Source organism: Heterocephalus glaber, unplaced genomic scaffold (genome assembly GCF_053883595.1).
Source record: "Heterocephalus glaber isolate CG9 unplaced genomic scaffold, H.glaber_assembly_v1.0 deba00001572, whole genome shotgun sequence".
NCBI classification, from domain to species: Eukaryota; Metazoa; Chordata; class Mammalia; order Rodentia; family Bathyergidae; genus Heterocephalus; species Heterocephalus glaber.
In genome coordinates this window covers 20,950,312-20,971,412 of record NW_028258357.1, presented here as the reverse complement: position 1 = coordinate 20,971,412, position 21,101 = coordinate 20,950,312, and the positions used below count along the sequence as shown (strand labels likewise).

General features: G+C 50.2%; 2 protein-coding genes across 12 annotated transcripts in view; both read right to left on the bottom strand.

Moving 5' to 3' along the window:
- Txnrd1 (thioredoxin reductase 1) overlaps positions 1–21,101 on the bottom strand; it is a 92,124-nt gene that overhangs the window by 32,989 nt on the left and 38,034 nt on the right. The window contains exon 1 of one of the 11 annotated variants that reach the window (XM_087192735.1): positions 13,514–13,659. The exons of 6 other annotated variants lie outside the window; for them this stretch is intronic. The gene's annotated coding sequence lies outside the window, so the exon portion shown is untranslated. Of the gene's footprint in view, positions 1–12,434; positions 12,555–13,008; positions 13,304–13,513; positions 13,660–21,101 lie in introns of those variants that run through there. 4 more of the 11 variants (XM_021258387.2, XM_013072259.3, XM_021258392.2 and 1 more) reach the window with 4 other exon arrangements.
- On the bottom strand, positions 1,458–12,428 carry Eid3 (EP300 interacting inhibitor of differentiation 3). The gene has a single exon (XM_004844823.4). The coding sequence runs from the start codon at positions 2,747–2,749 to the stop codon at positions 1,616–1,618; it is 1,134 nt and encodes a 377-aa protein (XP_004844880.2). The 5' UTR covers positions 2,750–12,428; the 3' UTR covers positions 1,458–1,615.

Here is a 21,101-nt window from a genome sequence, read left to right as displayed (position 1 = left end):
CAGGCCAGGGATGTTGCTCAGTGGCATCATGCCTGCCTGGCAAGCACAAGGTCCTGAGTTTGATCCCCAGTGCCTCAAAAAAAAAAAAAAAATCCTCTAGATTTACACTAAGTGAAAAACATCTGTTATAACTTATTTAGCTTAGTTTTAGATAAGTGATACATATTTTAACTCAAATAGGGATAGTTTCCAGTTTATTAAGAAATGCAAAATTGGGACAAATATTCAAAGTTGCAGTGACGTGCCACGCAGTAAGCAGTGAGGACGCGCACATTTTCGGCTCCATCTTTGAGGTGGTAGCTGGTGGGTCCACCACTGTCAACTTGCAGCTGTCTGTCCTAGCCCAAGGCCTACCCACCCTTAAAGTGACCAGGGGGGAGCCGGTCCCCAGATCAAGGCTAATGTGGCCTCCCTGGAGGGACCAAGTTGCACTCCTGGCAGGCAAGTGGCTGAAGGATGAGGCCACCCTAGGCCAGTGTGGGGTGAAGCCCTGGCCACTCTGAGGTAGCTGCCCACATGCTTGGAGGTAAAGTCCATGGTTGCCTTGCACAGGCTGGAAAAGTGAAAGGTCAAACTCCCAAGGCAGCCAAAGATAAGACAGCCAGGCCAAGCCACAGATGCAGTACAACCGGTGGCGCTCTGTCTAGGTCATGCCCACCTTTGGCAAGAAAGTCCCACTGCCCACTCTTAAATCCCATGTAAAACCACACATGTACACAAAGTTTTTACATGTTACTGATTCTGAAGGACAATCTAAAAAACTGGAGACCAGGAAAGAGATTAACCAGTAAGGCAGCTCACAGCTGTGTTTTGGGGTGACAAAATTTCTTTCACCTCCAAGGATACTAATAGCTCATGCAATTCTCATCCAGCTTAATCTGTAGGTTCCACTGTGCCTTCTCACAACTCCAGACATCTGCCCTTGTTACTTCCCTGCCTAGAATGCCCTTCCATCTACTAATCCCTACTCTATTCAGTGCTTAGTTGATGTCTTCACTATAGTGAATCTTTGTTGAATCCACTTACAGAAATTGTTTAGAATGAGTGCCCACTCTTTACAGTGAAGTGAGGCATCTTGATTTGTCTTAACCTTGCATATTAACTGCCTTACAGCATTTTTCTTAACTGTTCTGCTCACTCATTCCCCAACTTGTTTAGTAGACCTTTATGGGCTTCTACCTGATTCACATACAGGGGGCAATGCAGAATCACCCAACACAGGGGGTGATACTGGGGATGGACCAGGATGCTCAGCCACACCCCAGCCCTGTCGGTTTTATTTTGATAGGGTCTTCCTAAATGGCTCCTGCTGGCCCGGAAGTTGGATCCTCCTGTCTCAGCCTTCTGTGCAGCTAGGAATGCAGGTGTGATCCACGACACCCAACCCAATACCTTCTAGTTGATGAAATTCAGAACTTATTATTAATGATAGGGCAATCAAAAAATTTCCCATAAGCAAGCTGGTGAGTGTTTAATAACAGATCATGCCTTTATGAATTACAAAGAAAAACACACTATACAGAAAAACAATTTCAGATGGTCTCAAAAATACTTTTTGGAAGAGATACAGTACGTGCTTCAAAAAACAAAACAGACTGCTGCCCCACGAAAATCTTTAGCTTGAGCTTGTGATCATGGCCTGGGAGATCTTGAACGTGGCCACGATATCCTCCCAGTCCTGTAAAGTCAAGGCTATAACTTCCTGCTTCCTGCCGTAGGTGCTAGGCTCGTCTTCACCCATCTGGCTTGGATCCACGGGTTCTAGTACTGGCAGCCCGTCTTGGTCCAGCCTCATTCTTGCAAAGCCGTCTCTTATGATGAAGGAAACGTGGAACATGTTCTCCACGGTGCGCGCAAACGAGTGGGGGTCCACCACGAACTCGAAATAGGACACGGGCAGGCCGAGGCACTGGCGGAAGTAGGCCTGCAGCAGCCCCAGGGTGCGCTCCACCTGCTGCTCCGTGGCCTCCTGCCGGGCGCCGAGCTCCAGGCGCGCCAGCTCGGTGGGCATGGCCGGGCCGCCCTCTACTTTGGGCGCCTTGCGTGGCCGCTCCTGCCGCGCCGGGGACTCCAGCCTCAGGGGGCCGAGGAGGAAGTGGAAGGTCTCGGCCTGCGCCACCCACGCCGTGGCCTCGCGCTGCATGGCGTCCCAGAAGGCCAGGCCCGCGCCGTCGCCGCCTTGGCCCTGCTCAAGCACCACCTCCAGCCAGCTCAGGCCGGCGAAGGCCAGCAGCAGCTCCCAGAAGGCGGCCAGGTTGAACACGTTCAGGTCACAGTTCAGCTGCCGCGCCTTGGCGCAGCCGAGGTCTGAGGCCAGCACCAGGAACCGCGCGTCGAGGGCGGCCTCGCGTGTGCGACTCACGCCTTCGAACAGCGCGTCCGCCTCCTCCAGCGCCTCGGCCAGCGCCTGGCCCGCCGTGCTCACGGTGGCGTCGCGCCGCTGCTGCACGCTGTCCATCAGCTGCCGGTATTGCCGGCGGGTGCGGCGGCACTGCTCCTCGTCGGCTGGCGCCAGGAAGCCCACGGGCAGGGCGGAGGAGCCCCGGCTCCTCTCTTCCAGGGACCCGTCGGGGCCCACAGCCTCCGCCTTCACCTCGAGTTCCCTCAGGCAAGCCTGGCCGCCAGCCATGGCGGGGGCGAGGTCGGGCGGCGCGCAGCTACCCCGGCTCCCACAGGCTCCCGGTCCGTTAGAGTGGGGGCTGCACATGCGCATTGAGGGCAGCTCGCAGCGCGGATCGCCCCACCCCATCTGGCAGGAGGCAAGTATGGCTCCGCCCCCACCGGCTCCCCTTCACGCACACACCCTAGCAGCGCACTGAGCCTGCGCTGTAGGAGCCCGGCCCCACGCTGGAGCCTTCTAGAACAGCTACTGTGATTTCCAGTTTAAAGAAAACGCTTCTAGACAACTCTGTGACAAGGTTTAGCGGGGACTAGGGGTCCTGCGCCTTAAAACGTTCCGTCCGTCGACCTACACCTCTCGTTCTTAGGATGAAGAGGTGTTTTTGGGTTTTGTTCGGTTTAGTGCGGTACTGGGCACTGAACTCAGGTCCTTCACACTGAGCTACGTTCCCAACGCATTTTTCTTTTAATTTTTAAAAGAAAGAGCAGTTTAATTTGGCTCACACCATTTCTTATTTTGAGAAAGGTCAGAGTCACCAAGTTGCCCGGTCTTGGCTCGAGCTGGTGATTCTCCTGCCTCAACCTCCCGGAGTGCTGAGGTTACAGGTGTGCAACACCATACCCAGCTTTTTTTGTTTTTAAGAGGCTGCATTCGTCAGGCCATGGCTCCCAGGGTGCAAGGGAGAGTGGCCGTCACCAGCAGAGAGTGAATGCTGCAGGCCTACCCAAAGAGGACCAGCACAGGGCCGGGGATTTAGCTCAGTGGCACCTCGCCTGCCTCGCATGCGCAAGGTCCCGAGTTCGATTTCTGTACCGCCAAAAAAAAAAAAAGACCAGCACACTCCCAGCTGACAAGATCAAAGCTCTCAGGGCTGCAACAGGTGTCCCCTGGGAAGAAAAGAAAGCGGGACACACTGCACCTATGGGGGTGGGGCTAGGAGGAATGAAATAGTAACCGCCCCTTTGCCCTCTTGTGCGTCTACACTGGGTCATTTCTCTTTGGCATCAGCAGAAAATTTCTTGCAAATACATGAAACGCAAATCCTGGTATTTGTTCCTCCAAAACCCTTATGTCACAATACAACCCCAACTGTTTTTTAAAGGGCACGCCTGACTAAAGTGCACGCCTGTAATCTCAGCACATAGGAGGCTGAGCCAGGAGGATCACTGCAAGTTCAAGGCCAGCCTGGGCTACATAGTAAGTTCAAGACCAGCCTAAACTACACAGCAAGACCTTGTCTCATAAATAAATAAGTAAATAAATTAGGGGCAATTCAGGAAGAAATCTGCTTTCCAGCAACACTGTAGATTATGGTTACCTAGCATGTACACACTGTATATGCTGCTCCATTATAGACTTCGACATTCTCAAAGACAAAAACTTGGTTTTAAATCCTCAAACACAATTGCTGAAATGCACTTAAGGCACAGATGTACTGAGTATGCACTGACCTCGTAAATTAATCTATGTTTACAACCCAGGTCCAGTACTTACTGAAAGATGTCAGCAAAGATTAATTTCACAGAAGGAATAGGTCCTACACATTGAAAATAAAAGTTAACTGCAACCTGAGATCATGGAAAAATAAAGCTGAGACCCAGGATCATGAAAGGGCCTCATTCTCCCAGTCTGTCTTGCTACATACTAACATTCAAACCTTTTTTTTTTTTTTTGGTACCGGGATCGAACTCAGGTCCTTGCGCTTGCGCAGCAGGCGGCGAAACCACTGAGCTAAATCCCTGGCACCTATTTTAAATCTTTGGTGAAAACAGAGTTAAGAATTCTAAGATCCAAACCCAAAAAGGTTTGCTTTTCCAGTGGCCCATATTCTCAGGAGTTTATGATATTCATTTTGATTGTAATAATAATAAAAGCAACCTATAAAACAGCTCCAAAACACAGGAGCCCCACCCCACCCCCACTCGGGAGGAAAACAGGCTGATACCAATCTGCTCCCTATACAGCCCCCTGTAAGCACTGCAAAATGCTTTAGGAAATGTATTCATTCTCCCAGCCTACTTCAAAAGCATCATCACTAAAGTGTCTGCAGGGATTTCTCAGAATATAACAGCCCACCTAGCTTGCTCACAGTAACAGCACATTAGAACAAGCACCACACACCACTGAACTGTGACTTCTGGCTCTGAATTCAATCTGTGCTGGAGCCCGGTACCACGAAATCTTAGGAACCCGGGATGTAGCTCACTCTCAGGCGGACTTCCTACCTTATATTTTAGCCTTAAAGACCCACCTCTTGCGCTGTTACCTTTGCTGCCTTGTGCGTGCCATGTTGTTTCTCCCCTGCGATGCCTGTTTGCCATCCCAGCCTCGCATTGAAACCTCTATGAACTGTAAGCCAAATAAACCCCTTCCCCTCTAACTTTGGGTGTCGGGTATTTTGTCTCAGGAGAGAAAGGTAACTAACACAGTAAACATATTTTCTTTATACATTCATCTGATGATGGGCATACAGGCTGTTTCCAAGATTCAGCTATTATGAACTGTGCTAATATAAACTTGGGTGTGCATGTACTACTGTTATCTGATGTCTTTAACTCTTCTGGGAAGATACTAGAAGGGGAACAGCTAGGTCAAATGGAATTTCCACTTTAGGTTTTTTTGAGGGCTCTCCACACTGATTTCCACAGTGGTTGTACTATCCACCGACAATATGTCTTAACTCTTTTCTCTCCTCAGCCTCTGCAGCATTTGTTATTATTTGATATCTTGATGATGGCCATTGTTGCCGGAATAAGACAGAATCCTAGCATTTCTCTATTGGCCAGTGATACTGAACGTTTTTTCATGAATTTATTGTACATTTGTACTTACTCTATCAAGTGTCCCTTGGCCACTTTTTACTACTGGGTCTCTTATTTTGGGGGATCTAATAATTTTTTAGTTCTTTATGTATTCTGGGTATAGTCTCTGAGGACTTACTGGCAAATTCATTTCCCATTCTGTACGTTTTCTTTTAAATCTGATTTTTGTTTCCTTTGTTGGGCAGGTCTGTAATTAGATATGATCCCATTTTGACTCTCAGTACTACTTTCTGTACAACCAGGTTTCTGTTCAGAAAGGGCTTACTGGGTCGGGGATTTAGCTCAGTGGTTTTGCTGCGTGCTGTGCAAGCACAAGAACTGGAGTTAGATCCCTGGTACAAAAAAAAAAAGCAGAAAGGACTTACCTATGACTTTAAAAGTTTTATGTATTTTATCTTCCAACAGGTTGTGTTTTTAATATTAAGTTCTTTGACTCATTTTGATTTTAGTTTAGTATATGGTGAGATATTGGTCTAGATTCAATTGCACGCATAGCCACTTTACACACCACCATTTACTAAAGAGGCTCTCTTTCCTACAGTGTATGTTTTTAGTTCCTTGCACTTCTTTCTGCATCCTTTTTGTTCCATTGACCCTATTTGTCTTTGTATCGACACCATGCTGTTTTTATCACTAACTTCCAAGTCTGGGTTTGTGCTACTTCCTGATTCGCTCTTATTACCCAGGATTGCCTTTTCTGGGTCTTTTCTTGCTCCCTCTGAATTTTAGGGCTGTTTTCTCCATTTATGTGATGAATGGTATTGGATTTCTGATGGGAATTGTGTTAAATCTGTGTATCAGTTTTGGAAGTATAGCCATATTGACTATATTGGTTCTGCCTATCCAGAAACAGGGAATATCTTTCCATTTTCTGACGTCATCTTTGATTCTCTTTTTCAGAGTCCTATAGTTTTTATTGTAGAGCTATTTTACTTTCTTGGGTTAATTTTTAAGTATTTAAATTTTCTTAGTATTATTATAAATGGTATTTTTCCCTAATTTCTTTTTCAGTGGGTTCACTATTAGTGTACAGAAATGCTACTGGTTTTTGTGTGTTGGTTTTGCATCCTGCTACATTACTGAACTTGATTACTAATTCTAGGAGCCTTTTGGTGGACTTTTTGGGTCTTCTATGTAGAGGATCGTTATCATCTGCAAATAATAATGTGACTTCTTCCTTTCCTTTTTATTTCCTTTTTTTGTCTAATTGTTCTTGGTAATGTTGAGCTTGCTCTGTTTAGTCTTTTTTTTTAATGTGGGCATTTACAGCAATAAACTTCTCTTAGGACTACTTTCACTGTGTTCCATGGGTTCTGGCATATTGTACTGGCATTATCACTGTATTTTAGAAGTTGTTTAATTTCTTCCGTGACTCACTGAATGGTCAGGAAATGTGTTATTTAATGTCCAGGTGTTTGTAAAATGTCTGTGGTTTCTTTTAAGATTGATTTCTTATACTGCACCATGATCTGATAGCATATAGAGATGATTTTGATTCTTTGCATTGATTTAAGCAGGTTTTATGGACCAAGATACTGTCTGTTTTGCAGAAAATTCTATGTGCTGCTGAGAAAAAAATGTGTATTCTGTTATAGTAAGGTAGGTCACACCATAGATATCTGTTAAGTACATCTGTTCTAAGGTTTGACTCGCCTGGTATTTCTTCATTAAATTTTTGGTTTCCTGATCTATTTGTATTCTTTTGATTTTGTTTTTTGGTACCGGGGATCGAACTCGAGACCTTGTGCTTGTGAGGTGGGCTGCAGAACCACTGAGCTCCATCCCCGGCTTGTTGATCTATTTGTGAAAGTGGGGTGTTAAGGTCATCCTATGATTGTTTTTATTTGATCTTTTATTCTCAGTAGCATTCTCAGTAGATAGATGGATCAATCAAACAAGAAATAAAAATCCACCTCTTGAGCACAAGGTTATAACATCACTGCAAAGGAAAACAATCTCAAGTTTAATGATTTTTTCCCTAATCACTTAAATGGGACTTCTACATATGTGAATCTTTAAATCATTAAAAGTGATTTTCTAACATAAGGCTAGCTCACTTATGATCACTTAAGTACAACTTTAAAAGAAGGAATGGCAACATATAATTTAAAGTTATGCTGGTGAACTTTTCTATGACTACGAACGAAAACACACTGTTCCTTTGAAGGCCTCACTGAAGTCTGCTTCCTCAGGCAGCAAGAACTGTGCCAGCAGCCCTGGGACACCCAGTGGCTTCCCCAGTTTTCCTCTTTGCTGTCTGAAGAGTTCTGGCCTAGGATTCAGTACAACCCACTTCCTTTCTCCTGCATATTATTTTTCAGTCTCCTTCCTAGCAGTTCTAATTCAAGAATTCCAAGCATTCTTCTGATCCTTCTCAGAAACCCTAGTGCTCACCACAAATCCTGGTGGGACACTCGACGGGCCACAGGTCTATATACGGCCAAGTCACGAAAGGCCTCCCAGGGCCACTCACTTCTGCAAGGCTAATCCATAACAAATGGATTTTTATGAGACTTTTTGGAGGCAAAACCAGGAAGTAGGTTTGAGTCCCACACTTGAACAGATATACTTGTCCTGCTTTCAAACACTGTGTACTTATCCTCCCTGCATTTTTCTGATGCTTTTTCCTCTCAACCCACCTAGGTGTCTGTCTAATACTGAGTTGTGAAGAGATGTGCTAAGAGCTCTAGTATGACATGCCACGGTAGCAGGCTAGGAGGTACATTTTCTCTTCCATCTTAATTTCCTTTGTCGTCCCCACCCCACCCCCTGCCAGGAATTGAACTCAGGAGCTTGAGCTTGCCAGGCAGCACAGTGTTTGTGTCTATATATTTTTGCACTCTTTGGTTTTTAGTATGTATTAGAGATAAACTGGTAAACTTGGCTGTGATCAAGATAGCTGTTTTTAAAATGATCTTCTAGAGCAATGGATTGTGGAAAGAGACAAACGTGGGTTCCAGTCTTGCCCCATCAGCTACTGATATGGTCCTAAGTGGGTGGCTTAAGCGCTCAGCCTCCGGTGACCTTGTGTGAGATGGGAAGGCTGAGCAGTGAGAAGTGAATGGGGATTGTGAGGGGTTAGGCAGTGTTCTCAGCTAATGAGCAGGTACTTATCCCACAGACAGCCTCGGTTTAATAAACAAATACTACAAAAGAAAGCTTGTAAACACACCAGTAGTTTCATTCCTTGCTTTAGGAACAAATACATATATATTTAAAGTGGGATATAAAGAAATATATCCTACTCTAGAAAATACCACTGAAAAGAAACTTGCCATAACAAAAATTTAAATCTACTAAGCTTTCTACTTCTGAAAGTATTCAGCTTGGAGGGGTAAACTTCTCTTTCAGACATTCTGAAGCAAACCCGCTTGAGTTTGTATGTAAACTGTTTTGTTTATTTTCCTCATGAATGGCTCCCTGGATGTCAGCAGAATCTCTGAAAACTGCAGTATCCAAAAGAGGCTCTAGGGCTGGGGATTTAGCTCAGTGGTTCCAGCGCCTGCCTCGCAAGTGCAAGGTCCCAAGTTCAATCCCTGGTACCCAAAAAATAAAAATAAAAAAATTTAAAAAAGATAACTTTCAAAAGAGGCTCTGAACAGCTCTCTGCTCAAGGAGGAGGGCTCAGCATTGTGAGTGTGGCTCGAAGTGCTGGAACCTCCTGTGCCGGGCAAAGCTACAGCCCCAGCCCAAGACAGCATCACTGGTGGTGAAGAAACACCAGCCTGAGGTCAAGGCACACTCGACAGTGCGGACCCCCATGCCGAAACGCTCTGCCCTTCAGAAAGCCACCACCTCGCTGGGTGAGCACTTCAAGACTGTGCCAGACCCTCAGGAGCACCCCGGAGGGCAGAGGCTCCGGGTCAGACAGGGGCGTCCAGCAGCGGGCCAGGGGCAGGGGCACTGGGTGTGTGGCTGTCCTGGGAGTTTGGCCCTAGAGGCCTGTCTCAAGAAGAAACCTGCTTTCTTAGCTTCCACTGACTTTCTTCAGTGTCTTAAGACTTTCTCTTCCGTTTGTAAACAATCAGTCTGTTGGTTATCTCACTTGCCTTACAGTGTTCATGACCTTTCTGAGAAAAAGCTCACGTGGGAACATTTACTATGTATGTACATTTCCCAGTGCTGGGGATTGAACCCAGGTCTTGCACAAGCTGGGCCAGCTCCACCCCCAGCACCAACAACCACACCTTAGATCCAACAGCATGGCAGACCCGAGTCAGGAGGAGGCGCCTGGTGAACAGCAGTGCAGACCCGAGGGGTTCAGCCCGCAGTGAACCCGGGCACGCCTGCACACCATGCTGAAGGGCGCCATGCTAGTGTCCTCCAGCCCCAAGTTCAGAGCTGCTCCGCACCTTGCTGCGGAGATGCTCCTCTCAAGGCTGAGGGACCAGAGTCCCTCCCTGATCCCGACCCCAGCACCCGCTCTCTCCAGTGTTTACCGTATGCCACGGGGGGACAGAAATGCATCACTCTCAGTGTACCGGGCACCATGGGATGCAGCTCCTTCACTCCAAAAGCCCACCACAAGCAGGGGCCATGCCAGGACCATCAGGCAGGCCGCCCCACAGCCTCCAGGAGCAGCACCTCAAAGCCAGGGCCAGGAAGACAACATGCAGGCCCCAGGCCCAGCCTGGCACTCTGTTAGCTGTGTGATCCTCCCCTGCTCAAGACGGAAGACAGGTCAGGGATGGAGTATGGATCAGGACAACGGAAGGGCAGCTGAGGGACTGTGGGTGCGCGCAGGTCCCCACAAGCCCGCAGTGCAGCAGAAGACCCACAGGGCGCAGACCACCAGGCCGGGAGCAGCGCTGCAGCCTGCACGCAGGTGTGGGCAGGAAGTGGCCATGAGGAGGGGCGGCTCAGGCGAGAGGAGCACCCCGTCCTGTCCAGGCAGCAGGGACACATGCGGGAGAGCCCACCCAGATGAACAGACAGGTCAGAGCAAGCATGCTACCGTGAGGGCAGGGCAGCGAGAGCTCTGGGTGTCACCCTGGGAGTCCGGCTTCTGTGACTTTAGAAGGCCGCCTGAGAGCAGCCTGTGTCAGCGTCTGGCCCCGAGACTGGGCCCTGGGGCCACTGAGGCCCTGACAACAGGGTTGCCCGTGCTCCGCTGGCACTGTCTGCACACCACGTGGGTGTCCACGCTCACGCACTGCTCGGTCACCTTCTCTATCACTGTCACCAAAAAGAGATGACTTAAGTCCCCTACGGTGGGCTTTAGTCCTGCCTAAGCCTGACAGTATCAGCTAAGTACTGGTGCTTTCACTTTTCTCTTCCCCTTAGTACCACCAAGAGGCTTTTATACTTTTAAAACTGGAATCCTGGAGACACTGACTCGCTTGTATGGCAGGCTCCCTATAAGAATATTTGTTATCCTGCCTTAAAAATTAAGGTATTAGGACCGGGGATTTAGCTCAGTGGCACTGTGCCTGGTTTGCAAGTGTGAGGTACCCCAAAAAAACCAAAAACAACTAAGATATTAAGCCAAGCGTGGCGGTGCATGTCTGTGATCCCAGCACTCAGAAGGCTGAGTGAGGCAGGAGGATCGAGGTGACGCCAGCAGGTGGGAACTGACTATTGTAGTGAGTTCAAGGCCAGCCTGGGCTACATAATGAGACCCTGTCTCAAAAAATAAATGAATAAAAGAATAAATAAATAAAAAATAAATGAATAAAATAAAAAAGGGAGCCGGGGTATAACTCTGTGGTAGAGCATGCTTGAGTAGCATGCATGAGGCCCTGGGTTCAATACACAATACCAGAAAAAAAAAAATTAAACGTCAGATCTCATCAGTAAAGTAAGTTCCAAAGCTTACAGAATGATTCTTTTTGGCCCCACTGACATTAAAGCCAGTAGCATTGGGCGGGGGATTTAGCTCAGTGGTACGGATGCCTGCCTCACAAGCACAAGGTCCTGAGTTTGATAGATGGTACCAAAAAAACAAACAAAATCCAGAAGCATTAGCAGGATTAATAATAAAATGCCGGGGATTTAGCTCAGTGGTTCTGCCACCTGCCTTGCAAGCGGAAGGATTCGAGTTCGATCCCCGGTACCATAAATAAATAAATAAATAAATAAATAAAATGCCTGTATAACTTTATAAATGTAAATTTACGACACAGGTAAAGAGAAAATAGGCTGAAAAAACATTAATAGACCTCTGACTCATTTTACTTGCAAACTAAAGTTCTGAGTAACACAATTACTTTAAAGCTTCCTTACGTCCTTTAATGTTTTTCATTTGCTGTGTCTTTGAAGTCTAGCTCCATTTCCTACACTCCTTCAAAAAAGGTAAATATGGGCCGGGGATTTAGCTCAGTGGTTTAGCTGCCTGTTGCACAAGCACAAGGACCCGAGTTCAATCCCCGGTACCAAAAAAGGTAAATATGATTCTTTCAGAAGCAAGAAAATATAGGAAATAAAAATACAAGCAAATGTTAATAACTCTCCTAAGGGCGAGCCCATCTATAAATGGATCTTCAACCCCGGCCGCAGGTTCACCCCCGAGACAGCAATGTTCCAATGTTCGTACTCAACACAGGGACAGGAAGGGTGTGAAGCCCAGAACAGAGCGTCCAGGTATCCTCCGGGCTCACAGCCTTTCCTCGCCCCCAGGGACGGCCCAGGAGGGAGGCACCGCGCCTGCAGCCCCAGGAAAGGGCTCTCCTTCCCGGCCACCCGGGTCGGGGCTAGAAAAGGCGGCAGGTGGAAAGTGACTTCTCCCGGGAGCCCGGGGTCACAGAGTATGCAGGGCGCTAACCTGTTTAGTTCCTGTACTAACTGGGAGGGAAGGAGGAGGGGAAAACGAGACACAAAGGGCACCAGGAAAGTACTATTAAAAGATGAAAATAAGCCCGTACTTCCCGCCGTCTCCCCTTGCTCCGAATTGTACCGGGGCTGATCAGCCCTGATCCTCACGGCGCTTCCCCGTCCTCCCCAGGGGGTCGGGCATCCCGGCCCGGCCCACGGCCCTGCCAGAGCGGCTCTCCTACCTGCCTGGTCGGACCGTGACCCCAGCAGGTCCGCCTCGGCCCTCTTGGCTCCCGGGCAGGAGCCTCAACGCACAAAGAGGCTGCGTGCGCCCCGGCGGGCGGGGCTTCCGGCGCGTCCCTTGCGCCCCCGGGCTCGCCTGCCACTCACAGGCCGGGCTCCGCGGGCCACCGGGACGCCGGCCGGCAAACGTGCAGGCGCGCAGGAAACGTGGTCCGGGGGACCGGCCCCGCTCCTCCAGGGGACGGGAACTCCAGCGCAGGGGAAGCCGCGCGCTTTCCCGGCCGCACACGGAGCCCGCCTCGCTCTCGCCCTGGATTCTGCACGCAGACACCGCACCCAGCGCACAGCCCTGCGAAGCGCGACGCCCAGGGCAGCGCAGCCGCTGCTGACCCTGCAGGCCGGCGCCGATCTCCACAGTCGCCTCGGGTGTCGGTGTCACCCGGCCACTCGCAGGGGGAAACTGGGGCACGGGCAAGCCGAGGATCGCACCGGGGCGCCCCCGCCAGGCCCGAGTGGGGTGCGTGCCCGACCCGGGGTCCTGCTGCCGCCCCTCCCGCGTCGCCGCGCACTCACCTCGCCGCGTGTGAGGCGCCAGCCCCGGGACAGGACGGGACGGGACGGGACGGGACGCTACGACGCTCCACTCCGCTCCGGCTCCGGCCGGACGCCGACTGCTTGCCCGGTCCCTGGGGCCTCCTAGTATTGCCACAAGCCCCGCCCCGCGCTCGGCGGCTGGGCGGGCTCGGGACACAGTCAGGGTGACAAAGCAAAACTCCGTGGGGCGCGCGCCGCCAGCCGGCACTTGGGGAGCCCTGCCGCCCGCCACCCCCTCGACGGCGGGGCAGTTTCGGGTCCCGGCCCCCGACGCTCCCGGCCTGGGCTCCACACTCTGGCCTGGCGGCCCTGGGCCTTCGTCTGCGGGACTCCGAGGGCGCCGAGCCCTGGGCAGCAGCGAGGGGCCGACTGCCCTACGCCCTGGGATACTCAGCCCAGTGATTCCGGGAGGAAGTTACAGCGTTTTTAAAGAAATGCCCAGCGCATCCTGACTAATCGTCTGGCGAGTGACGCCTTCGCACACCTCAGACCTCCCCGGGGACTCGGTTCCTCTCCTCTGCGTCCCGCTCCCGGTGCTGGGCCCGCCGCCCCTCGCTCAGCGCCTCCTCCACCTGGCCCTGAGCACGCCCGGGTACATAAATAAGCGCGCCGCTCCGGAGGCACCGGCTGGAAGGTAGCCGGCTCCGCACTCGGAAACCACACCTCTGACCTGGGGCCACCGCCGCCACTGCCAGCCCCTTCCCAGGTGAAAGTCAGGCAGGTGTAGCCTCAGGCCCAGCCCTGCGCACTTCGCACTTCCCGGCTGCACTGAGTAGGCGAGTGCCCCACCTAGAAGACAGGATGGGCTTGGCGTGGGCGCCCAGGAAACAGTGATGAAGGGGTAAAGAAGCCAGCAGTGGTGACCCACACCTGTCATCCCAGCACTCTGGGAGGCTGAGGCAGGAGGATCATGAGTTGCAGCCCAGCCTGGACAACTTAGCGAGTTATCAAGACTCTGTCCCCAAACCAAATCAAAACAGGGCTGGGAATGTAGCTGTGTGAAGGCCCAGGGCCCAGTCCCAGACACATGAGCAAGGAGTTAAAACTGAGGAGAAAGAAAGCTGGGACTGAGGGAGAACACGCAGTCTGTTCCTGGCTCTCCTGAGCAGAGCTAACCATTCCCTAGCCTCACCTCACTCTGCAGCAGCAGCCCTGGCCCAGACCACAACTCCTTATTCTGAAAATGGGACCAAACTCCAGCTCATTTTAACCCCAGTTTGGAACCCACACGTGGCCGACTACACCTGTCATCCAACAGGCAGCTGAATTCCATAAAAATTAATATATGAGGGCCGGGGATTTAGCTCAGTGGTTCCGGCGCCTGCCTTGCAAGCCCAAGGTCCCGAGTTTGATCCCTGGTACAAAAAAACGATACATATATGCAAAAATTAATATACGATCAGAGAGGGCTGGGCTCTCCAGGAAGTCAATGAAAGGTGGAGACATCAGCTTTGTGGCTGGCAGGCCCATCGGAAGAAGGCAAGGCCCCGAGATTACACTGCCCCCTGTGATGGCACACGCCTGTAATCTCAGCACTTGGGAGACAGGCAGGAGGACTGCCACAGTTTGAGACCAGCCTGGACTGCACAGTGAGACCCTGTCTCAAAAAATAAATAAAAGAATGAAAAGAAAATGACAACAGCCAGGCTTACATACTGCCCTAAGGGATGAATGGAAATTGAGACTATATGGTATGATATTTGGTACCAACCATTAAATCCAGATATGCATCAGAAGCGGGTGGGTGAACAGAACACCCAGCCCACCCCTTCCCCAAATGTTCCCGGTTTAGAAGTCACGGATAAGCCAAGGTTAATGACGTCAGCCATATGCCTTTGCTACCTTTGCTTCCCTATGGATCAATATTAGCTAAGCGGCTGTACTTGTAATCTTACTGGTTTATTACAGCTTGACTCACGTTGTACCCGCCTCTTGATTTTGCCCTATAAAACATTCTCGGAGAAATGACCTTTGTGGCAACCCACTCAGGACCCCTCTTGTCCTTCAGGAGCTATTATTCCTAGTCCCCAATAAACCTTTCCTTACTCTTCACCTCCTTTGTCCTTTGGAATTCATTCCTTGATTTCAGGGGACAAGAACTCAGCACATCTGACATCTAGCAGGTTGGAGTTATAGTTCTCCTGTATCATTCCCAGCACTCTGGGAGGCTGGGGCAGGAAGATGGTACACTTGAGCCCAGCCTGGGCACTTTAGCAACTCAGTAAGATCCTGTCTCAAAAAATTTTAAAAGGGCTTAGGGTGTAGCTCAGTACAAAAAAAAAAAAAAAAAAGACTTAGGGGTGTTTCAGTCACATGACTTGAAAGGGTGTACCAAATACCAGTGACACCGAGAGCTTTGACCAGGGCTAGATAAGGAATTTTAACTGAATTGTTCCTGGGCTAAAGAGGAGCTTCCCCTCCCCCACTTCCCACCATGCAGCCTCATTCTAATCCCATAGCTGCAGTCTCTTGGCTGGGCTCCTATTACCCTCCCTGGCTAAAGTGACCTTCTCCCCCTGACAGCCTAGTCCACAGAAGCCCATTGAAAGGCCACCTCCTCTGGAAGGGCTTCCCCAATTCCCTCCCACCCCGGGCTTATCTCCTTCCCTCTCTGTGTCCCCAAGTCCTTAACAGTATCACACATCTCCTAAATACATTTGTACTTGGAAAGGCAAGTCCTTGTTCTGTCTCTCTTCCCCAGAACCTGGCATACAGAGGGTGCTCTGAAAACTCCAGAAAGGCCCCCGGGCCTCCAGGCCTGCTCTGAGCTACAAGGTGGTTCCAGGCGTTTGGCCCAGGGTCCCACTGCATCAAACACTCCCCACCCATAACAAGCCTCCCCACACCACTAGGCTAGAACCATCCTCTCCAGGTCTGGGAGGTCAGCTGTCTAAATGGAGGTGCTGGGTCGGCAGCATGAACCTGGGGTTCAGGAGAGGTCCTAGCTGGAGAGAAGATGGGGAGTCAGACATGAAGATAGTTAATGCCACTGTCCATGAGGGCTCTCCAGGAAAGCAGACTGGCAGGGTAGGGTGTGAAGGGCTGGCTCACTGACCCTAAGGCTGAAATCTGTAGGGCTGGGAATGCAAGCAGCATCCAGACAGAATCTTCCTCCTCACTCCTCAGGGCCCTCAGACAACTGGGAGAAGCCCACAGGCATGTGGAGGGAAGCCTGTTTCGCTCAGGCTACTAAGTTCAAGTGCGCATTTCCAGAAGTATGCAGCCCACACGCAGCCCTAGGCCACCCTGTCTTCTGCGAGACCCTCTAATTATGTGCTCCCCGACTCCCTGCAGTGCCTGGCTCACTCAAGTATTCTGTGAGTCTAGTTCAAACACGCCTTCCCTGAAATCCCCCTCCACAACGCTCCCATGCCCCGGTGCGTTCTTTATACTGACAGCAATTCCAAGTATACTTTTATTTACAGCGAGATCCATGTCAGCCTCCCAAATAGCACCACCCGGCAGAGCTTTCTGTGAGGATGGAGATTTCTGCATCAATCCTACCCCACAGCCACTACCGCCATGTGGGAGCGCTTCAGTACGGCTCGTGGGAGTCTAGATGGGAAGTGACTTCGGTTTAATTCATTTAAATGTAAATAGCCACCTGTGAGCAGGGGATTATTATTTATGACCACCACCGTGTCCCCAGCGCTTCAGTGTGCACACCTAGTGACCATACAATGACTAAGTGACCGAATCCATAAAATAAAGGCCTGACTGGTTCATCTGTAGATTCCAACCTTTGCCACAGAGGAAAGGAAAAAGTTTTTACTGCAAATGTCAGGCGGTCCTCAGTTCTCCTGAAGTGAGCCTGGCCTTTAAGAACCTGCTCTGTCTCAGAGGGAACACCGGATAAGGAGAAGGGACAGTGGATTGAATAAAACATCTGTAATACACTCAGGAAAGTGTCTACACCAGAGTAGGTGCTACAATGCGGGAGTCCATACACTTCAGTGCTACACAGAGGAGAAATTATCAGGGGTGTGGGAAAATTGGTGAAGGCTTCATAAAGCCTTTAATCCACATTTTAAGGAATAATTAAGGGGGAATAATGGGAGTGGGAAGAATGCCTAAGAAATCCTCAGTCCTTGGTATGTGCCAGTCATAAACTTAGGTCTTTCCATGACTAGTTTAATCCTCACAACAATCCAAAGAGGCAGAGCTGATGCTTTCACCCACTATACAAGTGGAAACACTGAGGTATAAAGAGTGCAAGTGCCTTGCCCATGGTCACCCAGTCATAAATGGCACAGCTGGGTGACCGAGCCTCGGTTTTTGCCACAGTCAGTGCTGTTCTAGCTCTTGAGCACAACATCTCGATGCGGCAGCAGGAGACAAATGTGCATCCTTTGCTGGGGCTTACTCAGAGGGCTTAGGAAAGGATAGAGAAAGACTGGATTCAGCCTGGGCTTCCCAGGGCAAGGAACGTCTTGAGGCAGGAGATCAGGGCGAGGTAAACTGGCTGGGGAAGTGGGCGTGACCTGTTAATTAGGAGATCCAGGACACATGCGCAGAGCCCTGAACATGAACATGAACTCTCTCGAGAACCTGAGCAAGTTTCCAATAGGACGCCTACCTGAGGTCCACCTGAAACCTGGGATCCCAGTGCTTTTCCCTCTTTCACTCAGCCCAAGCTTGCTCTGCAGAGCCAGTTTTTCCCTCACTCTTCGCTTTTACTTTTTCAGATAAACTTTCCCACTGTTTTTTGCTCGTTTCATTCAATTCTTTCTTCAAAACAAGAAAAGCCTGGAATCTTACTCCCAAAGGAGATACAAGCAACCCAGAACCCCACAACATTTAATTGGCCAGCCACTTGAAGGAGGAGCTGCCTGATAACATTTTGGTTTTCCCATATATTCTCAGTGAGTCCTAGCATTGTACTTGTGCTGTCATTATTAAAACTGACATTTCAGGAAGTGAAGAATCTTGCCAAAGCAAGTGAGTGTTGGAGTTCAAAAAAATGTTGGGATAAAAATCCAGGATGCCACCGGGCACGGTGGTGCACTCTTGCAATCCCAGCACCCAGGAGGCTGAAGCAGGAGGATTGCTGTGAGTTCTGGGGCAGCCTGAGCTACATAGTGAGACTCTATCCCTCCAAAAACCAAAAAAACAACAACAACCCAAGATGCCTACATCTAAATCCATAGTTTGTTATACAGTTAAATAACAGGGAGATGCACGCTAAAAAAAGGTACAAAAAAATACAACTTCCTGACAAGGCCCAGGGAAGGGCTCTCCTCAGAACATCCACGCTAGAAACAAATCCCAAGAAGACTTCTGTCACTAGATGCAGACCGGCCACTCCTGTGCTTCTCATGCCCAGGTACATGAATGCCATCCTGTTCCTCTGTGCCACCCAAAGGGTCACTCGCTGAGCACGTGGGAGCCGGGAGTGCCTTGCAGGCACCGAGGCCAGACTAGGCATGGCACACAAGCAGCCCAGGGCTGGCTGGCCCCGATTCCTCCCCACACGCAGGACTTCTTGCTCGGCTGCTGCGTGTCACAGCTCTCACTGTAGGCTGCTGACCACCAGTGAAGTGGAGAGGAGGCGGCGCTGAAGATGTTCTGGTGACTAGTCCTGACTGAAGGCAGGCGCCCTCGATTGGGGGCCTCACCAATCTGGATGGAAACTCTCTCCCACGCAGTTCATGGTTGTTTCATGGCTCACTGCAGCTTCCTCTCCACCCAGCTCCTCTGCTGTCCCTGCAGCCTCGGGAAAGGCGGGAAAGCTCTGCTTCCCCAGGGCTCACCCTTCCCAGAGCCCGCACCTTCCTCCACAGCCACTCGGCCGGTCGCTCCTCTCCTATCCTGCCATCCCAGCCATTCGGCCTTCAAACGTGGCAGCGCCCTCCCAGCTCTCTGGCAAGCTGGGGCCACCCGAGCTGCAGGAGCCTCTCTGAAGCCCCCGAGCCTAGCTTTTCTCCTGGCCAGCTGGGTGCCCTTGGGCAACCTCTGCTACCTCGCTGTGCCTCAGTTTACTCATCTGTAAAAATGGTGATAAGTCATCTATACCTCAGGTGGAAATTAAATAAATAAATGGACGTGAAGGACTAAGAATGTGGTAGGTATTCAATATTTGGGTTAGCCAGGCATGGTGGCACACGCCTGTAATCCCAGTACTTGGGAGGCTGAGGCAGGAGGATTGCCACAAGTTCAAGGGTAGTCTGGTCTACAGACTTAAAGGCCAGCCTGAACTACATAGCAAGACCCTGTCTCAAAAAACAAAAAGAAAAAACATTTGCGTTATTAACATCACTGTGTCCTGCATGGTGTAAGTCTGTGAAGCCCCTGGTGAGGTTAGAAGTCTGGATCGCCCCATTTTACATGTTGGTCATGCAAATGTGTTACCTTAGACACTGCTCACGACCCCACTCCAAGGTAAACCTCCGTCCTTCCATCGCCAGTCCCAGCCAAGCTGCCATTTCCCCCACTGCACACATTCTCATTACCCACACTTTTCCTTGGCTGGAAAAAACATACTTTTCTTAAACAACTTGCTAAACTGAGAAGGAATCTGAGAAACTTAAACCTTAGTACATGCATCTTGGATTACTCACACACGGGTGCATAATGTATGTACACAGACATACACACGCGTGCGTGTGCGTAGAACGTTCCCCCCAGGCCTCATTTCAGTCCTGGGAAGGGAGGATTTCCGGAGTGCCACTGGCTCCCTGCTCTCAGATGCTGGAGATAGTCACCCTCACGCCCACCAGAGGGCTTGTGTGAGTATTAATTAGCAGTGCTGGAGAGCTGTCAGCGCCTACTAATGAGGGAAGTGTCCTAGAGCTTCACACTGGTTCCCTCCCCTAATTCTTGTGTGTGTGTGCACGTGCGCGCGTACATGGGGAATCAAATTCAGGACCTTGTGCTTGCCGGGCAGGCATGGCGCCACTGAGCTACATCCCCGGTCCCCTAATTCCTAAGCACTGGGTAGCTGACATGGAGAAGGGCACTCCTCTCGTTTCTCTACAAGCCCCAACTCTAGACATGGCTGACCAGGGGTCACTGGCAGAGCCCTGCACCTCCTGCGGCTGGGCCTGGAGCAACCCTGGGTCTTCCTTGCTGATAGCTGACACTCTGGGCCATGGTTTGAACAGGAAGTGACCTACATCTCATTTAGTTGTGTCAAGACCAGTTTTTCCACTAAAGACAGATAAAAACCTTGTAGTTTCCCTTCAAATATTTCTTTTTGTTTTGTTTTGTTTTGTTTGAGACAGGGTCTCACTATGTACCCTAGGCTGGCCTCAGAACTCACAGCAATCCTCCTGCCTCAACCTCTCAAGTGCTGGGATTATAGGTGTGCACCTCCAAGCCTGGCTTCCTCCAAGTATTTCTGAATGGTTTTATCTACAGATTCAAAATGCTCAGCCAACTTTTCAGTCATCTCCGAAACTCCCTGAGACTGAGGATAGATTACTTCACACTGCACTGCCCTCACAGGGTTCAAGGGTAACACTGAGGAAGTTTCTCCTTCCTCAAGGCCTTGAGTGCACGTTCAGCCGCAGGCCTTTCTCACTACCATGTCACTACCACATGTAACGATGGCGCTTCTTGTTTTTGTGAGACGGGGTCTCACTATGTTGCTCAGGATGCTTGTGAACTCCTCAAGCGATCCTCCCACCTCAGCCTTCCGTGTCTGGGACTAGGTGTATTGACATCACACCTATCTTACACTTGTGATTTAAACTGGGGACCAGTGTGTGGTCTGCATGAAGTGACTGTACTGATCTCTTCAGATGAACCAGTCCCCACTGAACCCACAGGCAAAACCAGAATGTTATTACCACCACTACCCAGACCTCAGGGTATATGACCTCCTAAAATGAAGACTTCGTTTGCCATTCTCCTTTCAGCATATACACAGCTAAGTGATTAAATTCTGGCCAATGGGAAATCAGCAAACTATTATCCAGGACATGTTCTCAAATACAATAGGCTGCCCTCCTTAGCCCTTCTTCCAAGTGTGGCGAATTTAGACTCCATCTTACAAGGTGAGAGGGAAGACAAATGCCTAGGGCCGTGGAGATTGCAAACAGGACTCGATGGGCTGCCACTATCCAGACTTTGGG

Bases quoted from the DNA above. Each gene is read 5' to 3' on its own strand.
- Eid3 (XM_004844823.4), bottom strand. From the start codon at position 2,749: ATGGGGTGGGGCGATCCGCGCTGCGAGCTGCCCTCAATGCGCATGTGC.